Source organism: Labeo rohita, chromosome 2 (assembly GCF_022985175.1).
Source record: "Labeo rohita strain BAU-BD-2019 chromosome 2, IGBB_LRoh.1.0, whole genome shotgun sequence".
Taxonomy (NCBI): domain Eukaryota; kingdom Metazoa; phylum Chordata; class Actinopteri; order Cypriniformes; family Cyprinidae; genus Labeo; species Labeo rohita.
In genome coordinates this window covers 21,212,039-21,219,501 of record NC_066870.1, presented here as the reverse complement: position 1 = coordinate 21,219,501, position 7,463 = coordinate 21,212,039, and the positions used below count along the sequence as shown (strand labels likewise).

Here is a 7,463-nt window from a genome sequence, read left to right as displayed (position 1 = left end):
AGTTTGAGTCAGTATTTAGCCTAAATATAGCGCAAGTTTAGTAAAAAAAAAAAATAAAAAATGCGTGCGCTATTTTTATTCACAACGAAATTTCAGTACCCCAGTGCTGGACAGCGCTCAGCCCGTGACCCTGTGACAAATGTGGCGTTTTTGAACATGTCTCTTTTTGTTGTCGTGTCCACCCTCTATTGTCCCACCAGTGCTCAGTCCGACAGGGCGTAAGTGTCTGTTTGGAGTGACTGATGTGGTTTGGGACCTCGAGACAACCCACGGACCGGTGAGCCTAATTGGCAGTCACATTGTCATGTCAAGTTGAAAAAAAAAAAAAAAAAAGTTGCAAATTGTCCTTTCTCCCGAAATTACGTTTAGAGGAAAGTTCCATTTGAGGTGTATGTGTGTGACTCGTTCATCGATGAGGAAGGAACTGTACTATTATATCCCGGGAGGAAGGGTTGATGACGTCTGTGGCATACTTAATGTGACTTATTGAAAAAAAGGCAAGACTCCCTATTCATGGATAAAAATCCGAGGTAATCGGAGCGCAGCAGAAAAAGTTTTGTAAAAGGATATGTAGACAAACGAGCGCTGCTGATTTCACCGAGGTTTTGTTTGCAAAAGTGATTTTGTTTATATTGGTTATTGTATAAAAGTGCAGGGGTTGAACCGACGAGCACATAAGCAAAGGACGGTGGCGCTTCAGGGAAGAGGTGCTGTGAGGAAGATCTCTATCTCTCTCACACAATCACAGCCGCACCCGAGTCGCATCCAACAGCATTTCTATCTACCTACTCTGCAATAGGTAGGTTAAAATCCGGCAAAGACGTTTTTATTCGGTTTAAACCACGGAATTAGGATACGAAGACGCTCGGGCAACTGGATGTTCCTTTTCTAAAGATTATCTGCCGGTTTTATCGTTTGCCTCATCGGGAGAAGGATTCTGTTGCGCATGCATGGCATTCTTTAAACTTTTCAAATTTCATCTTATGAGCGGGAAATACGAGTAAAATGTAAAAAATCGCTCCTGGTTTGCCTTTCTGGATTTCTATAGGCTTTCTTAACAAAAGTTCTTTGCGCATTACTTATATCGAATGTAATACAGCCCAACGCAGGCGTCCGATGAATTTGTAAATTTACCTGGACTGTATCGCGGCTACTCTCTAAATATTTTATATTTTTAAGTTATTTATTTAACTTTCTTGTATCTTTACAGCATGGCCAGATCTAGTAAAGCGACTTTAGCTTTGCTCATCTACGGAATCATGATGCACTACAGCGCCTACTGCACGCCTATTGGGATGACTTTCCCCAAGATGAGGTATGTATACGCTTTTCTCCGTTTTGGGTTTTCCTTTATGCTGAAACGTACAATATTCTGCGATTTACAGTCTAAATAGTCTAGGATTGAATCATCTTGTGTAGGCGCAGATCAAATTAATAAGGATTTGATCCTTATTTTTGGCTACCGAATGAAAAAAAGAAGGCTTTGTTGTATTATTCTGTAGACTTCAAACAGTAACAGCCCAACGAGATTTTCCCCCGAGTGTTTACGCAAGGCTACAGTGCAAGCGCAATGTGGGAGGGCGTTCGAATCGCTAAGAAGGAATTTCTCCATCGGGACAGGCAGATGCAGTGTAGCTTGTATGAAAATGGGAAACCAATGAATGTAACGGGTGGCCCGTAAGATGACGGTACAGTGGCGTCACTGTACAAACCGAAGAAAAAACGAATGAGATGCTCAGTGCGGAACCTTTTGTTGTGTTAATTTTACTGATGATTATAAGATTACAAAGTCAGTTATATTTGGTTAATCATACCTGGTACGTTTCACAAGTCACCATCAAATCTCATTGTTGAGCAAACAGCAAGTTTCATCTTAATTTTTATGCTTTAAAAAATAAACACCGAAGAGACGTTTGGAAATAAGATTATTATTGACCCATAATAGATAACAAAGCAATAATACAGTTTATTTAAAATCAAACCGATGAATGAACCTGCTTCCAGCATGACGCATTTATCATCTCACTGTGTATTTTAGCCTATTTATTTTTTCGCAAAACAACTGTATAATTTATTGTAGAATTATTTAGCGATTAATTCAAAACGCCGTTTTTAAATCTACATCATATTACTGTGGTGATTAAATTCTGATGTATTAAATTCGTCAATCATTTTTTTTATTCCAGACTAGACAACGATGTATTTGACGAAGATGGAAACTCGTTAAGCGACCTGGCTTTTGGCACTGATCAAATTGCTATACGAAGTCCTCCATCTCTCACGGACGACCTATACACGCTATACTATCCGCCAGAGAAAAGGTACATTATTTCACATTACTTCGCTGTATGTCATATGAGAATCAATGTCATTACGTTTAGTTTCTGTTGTTCCGCTATGTCTGTTCCTTTTGTTTCCCAGCTTTTTTCCTTTGCTTTTTTTCTGTTATTTTTGCTGTTGATATTTGCATCAAGTGACTATTTAATATAGACAGACAGATAGATAGATAGATAGATAGATAGATAGATAGATAGTAGACAGAGCGACAGAGAGAGACGGATCGATTGACAGATTTACTAGGGGAATCGAAAGTAACACTATTAACGCGTTTAGCCGAGAGAAGAATACAACTAAATCAGGCTGATTACTTTGCAACAAACGTGTTCTGTGGCATTTCATCACTGATATTATGTGTTTGGCGTTTTATCTCAGAACGGAAAGGCATGCAGATGGATTTTTAGATAGAGCCTTGAGGGACATCCTGGTTCAGTTATCAGCACGAAAATATCTGCATTCTCTGATGGCAGTTCGCGTAGGGTAAGGGCATTTTTTAAGCGTTTACCTGCCGTCATCTTTGTTTTCCACCTATTTATTTCAGTGGAGGTGATTTCTCGTTGTCCTGTCTTGACTTTCTCTTGTCTTTATTTTTCCCGACTTCTTGTGTCTTTGTCTGTGGGCTCGCATGGGCGTGGAATTTCATGGGGAACTATTCGTAGATGAAACCCGATAAATTAAAAGTGATTGTTAATTGTATTGTCAGAGAAAAAAAATGCCGAGAGACAATGCGTCAGAATACATTTAAATTCCAACATGCATAATTTATGAGGCTTGTCTGCTGGATCTCCTTTCGATTTCTAATATAATTCGTTGTAATGCTAACGAAAAAAATGCTCAGGACAATTTAGTATTGAACAAAAAATATGTTTGGATTATCAGGAGCGTTTATGCTGTACTGAAACCTGTTAGCACATTTTCTGTGCCAGCCGGTAGCCTAATAATAGTTCATATATTTGCAGCGGAGGAAGCAGCGAGGAGGACGAATCGGAACCATTATCAAAAAGGCATTCGGATGGGATCTTCACCGACATTTACAGTCGCTACCGAAAACAGATGGCCGTCAAGAAGTATTTAGCAGCCGTCCTGGGAAGAAGGTACAGACAGAGAATTAAAAACAAAGGACGTCGATTTGCTTATTTGTAGCGCTGACAAAACTGCCCCCAACTGCCCCTCCATGTGTACATTCAGTCCTAAGATCAAAGTCATTCTGATATAACTGATTAATCAGTGGATCGCGCCTGTGTTCTTTAAACATGTATTTATGTATGAAGTAAAGCCATTAAAATGAATATTTTACTAATAACATTGTTTTTCTTTTTGTACAAAAGCACTTGAAACCGCACAGTTATACTTTGTGGACCAACCGTTCAGTTTCATGTATATAGCTATATATGTTAAAAACAAAAGAGAACAAAAACCATCAGGAGTAAAAAAAATGAAGAAAAAAATGTGCACCTTGAACGTTATGCGCCTGATATCTTTTCAAATTCATCATCATATGCAGAAAATAAATAGATTTTAAAAAGACAATCAAAGTTCTGAATGTTATACTTATTTTTGTAATCTGCTAAAAGAATAGAGTCTTATTTTATCCAAAGTCTGCCCAGGGATGTATCCAACATACTCTGTAAAGTACAGGGCTGCTGTTTCAACTGTTGTGACTCCCCCCCCTAAAAAGGGGGAGTGGGAGAGGGATATATAGTAGCTGGCACCATTCCCTCTTTCTTAGCCCACTCATTTGTGAACTGTACTTCAAATCACCTGTCTTCTCCAGATGGAATGTGATTGTCCTGCCTGTGTTTGTGACTGGAACCAGTATGCCTGACTGGAAAAAAAAATGACACTGGAGTAACTGTAGTATTGATATACATGTTTTTTTTTTTTATCCTTGCTGGATTTTCTTTGTATTGTTTTTTCAATTCATTTCCATCCCAGTGCATGGTATACGCATAATGTATACATGCATGTCCTTTGTTTCCCATCCATCCAATGTTTCCATGGTCCCTCCGTCAAATCCGCCTCTGAGGAAGCAGAGACAAAACGTATCGAATCGAAGTAGCCCTAATATTCAAATGCATGCTCCATTGAGCTCCTAAAACGTGTTGTGGAATTGGCGTGTCGGTCCCTCGGTTCTTTGCATGTATTCAATGCCTTTGTGGGTGGCTTTGCGTCAGTTCTGACCGAAATTTTGTTCTTATGCCTTATTGTAATGCAGAAGCTGTGAATGCTTTGTTATGTGCTCTCTGCAGTTAGACTAAACCAGTATCGAGTAGCAAGTCATGACATAATGATCATCTGACGCCGCCACCTTAATTCTGATAGGACGAAGTACGTTTCATTCATCGCCTCATCGTAGATCTAGACGAAAAAAATCAACTGTGTTAATGCCTATCTGTAATTGCTGCTGATGACTGAGGGAATGTGAGGGCGAGAGAATGGGGAGGCCAACGAGAGCGAAGGGGGAGGTCCTTGTGAACTTCGACGTGACCGTTGTCATATTCATTATGCCAGATAGTGCCAGTGCATGTTAAAGATAGCCTTTTTCTTGTATGTATAGATGAGGTACACCCATCGCCCTTAGGGAGGGACGCACTGCGAAATCATCCATTGTTTGTCGTTTTTTTTCGCCATATATTTTGGTTAAGCCTGTATTGAATTCAGTATATTTCTCCTGATATGGAAATCAGGTCTTATTCATCCACTAATTCAATATGTAAACCGTTGTCCCAGGCATGAAATCAATCTTTCTTCAATTTGGCATTGTCCCCCAGGCTTTATGTGAGTATGGATGCGTCTCTGAGAGTTATGCGAGGTGTGTGTGCGAGTGTAGGAAGGGCGGGAAGTGGGTGGGCGAGTGAATGCGCGCGTGAACATAATGATGTTATGAAAGATGATATGGGTTTTGGCTTAGGTGCCTTGTGACAACTTACGATAAAAAAAAAAATCGCCACTTATCACGGATGGCAATTTTAGTGGCCCTACGATGCTGCAAACTATTAGGTTCCATTTCACAAACTCCATCTTTACTTTTCCTCTCCTTTTCTTTTGAAACTTGGTTTCAAATCTAATTCTTTACTAATTAGAGCTGAAAAGCATGGCCAGCATATATTGTGATCAAATCTATTACTGAAGTGGTGTACATGGTAAAAGTATTACTTGTCTGGATTGTTTAAGCTGATGAATGTGTGTAAATGTGGCAAGCACGTGTTTCTGTTTAGCTCTACTCATTGTAGCTCAAGGTCCATGAAGCCTAGCTAGGTTTTGTGTTGTTTCCTGTTGCATAGCTTGAGGGTTTTTTGACAGCGAGTGGAAAACCTGATGGAACCCAGGCCACAGCACAGCCTGTTGTGTACATTTCTGAAAGCGCCGAAAGCCTTAATGTGAACGTTTGATCTATACCTGAAACATTATTCTATATGTGACAAGTGAATATTAGCAAGTGACATCATCCTATATTAACACATATAACTCCTTAGGGGGTGACATTTTTAAATGTTAAAAAGTGTTGTAAGATTTGTATGAATAAATTTTTGTAAACAACACAATTTCCAATCCATGTCTAATCTTTGGAACGTTCCGCCGTGGCCCGTGTGAACGCACGCTTCCTGCGTTTCTCTACGAGGCTACTTCTTTCCACACAAGCACACGAGGAAGGCTCACGCTGTGACACTAATGATAGACCAAAACCCACTGCTGTTCAAGATGTGTAATCAGTATAATTCAGATCTCCAAATACCACTGTGGGTGAGCTGAGTGGTTGTGACGGCTTTAATATATACTCACAACAATCACAACATTAACATCTTGTCAACGATCCTGGGCGACTAGTTTGAGAGTGACCCTCAACGAAACACCCAGTTCAACACTGACAGCAAAACACACACACATGCATGCAAAGATTTGCACTCATACTGCAAACAAAGAGAAAGAATAATATTTTAAATAAATGAACAGCTATATAACAACACATATAAATAACAACACCACAGCGGTTGTGGAAGATCACACAAATTCTGTGTTGTCCAGCAATATGCGACTCAAGATGGCGAAGATACATAAAATTTGCACATGATGTGTTTCTGGATGTCCCAGTCAACTACAGAGGTAAGTCAAAAGCCCCATTGATCTGGACTGCAAGCTATAAAATCTCACAGTCCTGTACAATCAAACTGGTTAAATCTGACTTTGGAAGCAAAAAACAACTTTTAAAGAAGATTTTTTACCTCCAACCATGCCAAGGGTTATAGGTTCGATTCCCAAGGACGGCATGAACTGATTAAATCTACACTTTCAATGCAAAAGCAAACATGTAAAGGATAAGATTTTGGTATGCTAATACTTTTGCTTCAGTCCATCCTAGAAGAAAAGCATGTTTATAAAACAAGCTCTACCATGTAGAGACCTCATGACACACTCTATAGTCCTCACACAGATCCCGTCATTCATCTTTCCTGCCTTCCAGCCATCCACAAGCCATGTTTCCTTTTGGGAAGAGACCTTCAGTCAATCTTATTCAGAAGTGTGGTCAGAGTAGCCAAAGTGTCACTTGTTGTTTATTTCATAGTGTCCAAAGCACTGTATACAGCATAGGTAAAAAGCCACTGCAACTCCTCCTTAAAGGGAGCCTGGAGACAAGTGCTAATGGAATCGCTTCTAACCCGGCTAGATGAGGATGGAAACACTACTTACCCTACTAAACGATATAAAAGCAAGTCACAAGGACTATTTTAACAACACAGCACAAGCCTAAAGGAGCTTCGCAATAAATCTGAACACATTCCAGTAGGTGGAACAAACAACACTCAAGAAAACTCTTCAGTGTTCCATAAGTCTTTCCCGGGGACGTTGCTGCATTCAACAGTGGGAGTTTTCCATGATCGCTCTCAAGCTACCATGTATAAAAATAGACGTCCCTATTGTATAGTAGTGTTGTCCTGGTACACATTCTCTCTGACTGAGAGACAAAGGCTGGGAAGGGAACTCGACCCGCGGGACCAGGGCTGAGGGTGTGGCTCCTGATCCATTAGTGTGATCTGATCCTGCAGTCCATGCAGAAGGCGGATCCTTGCTCCCATAGTCAACTAACTTAATCAGGGAAGTGTTGCTGAGCAACAGGCCACAAAGGA

General features: G+C 40.1%; 1 protein-coding gene across 2 annotated transcripts; it reads left to right on the top strand.

Moving 5' to 3' along the window:
• The first annotated feature begins 400 nt into the window (after window positions 1–400).
• Window positions 401–4,788, top strand: adcyap1b (adenylate cyclase activating polypeptide 1b). Of its 2 annotated transcripts, XM_051094617.1 has the most exons (5): window positions 401–799; window positions 1,211–1,315; window positions 2,187–2,321; window positions 2,713–2,817; window positions 3,297–4,788. In XM_051094617.1, exons 2-5 carry the CDS (start codon window positions 1,212–1,214, stop codon window positions 3,478–3,480), a joined length of 528 nt encoding a protein of 175 aa, XP_050950574.1. In that variant the 5' UTR covers window positions 401–799; window position 1,211; the 3' UTR covers window positions 3,481–4,788. The 2 variants fall into 2 exon arrangements, with proteins under 2 accessions (XP_050950574.1, XP_050950582.1); XM_051094625.1 differs by lacking the exon at window positions 2,713–2,817 and having other exon boundaries at window positions 425–799.
• Window positions 4,789–7,463: the final 2,675 nt, after the last annotated feature.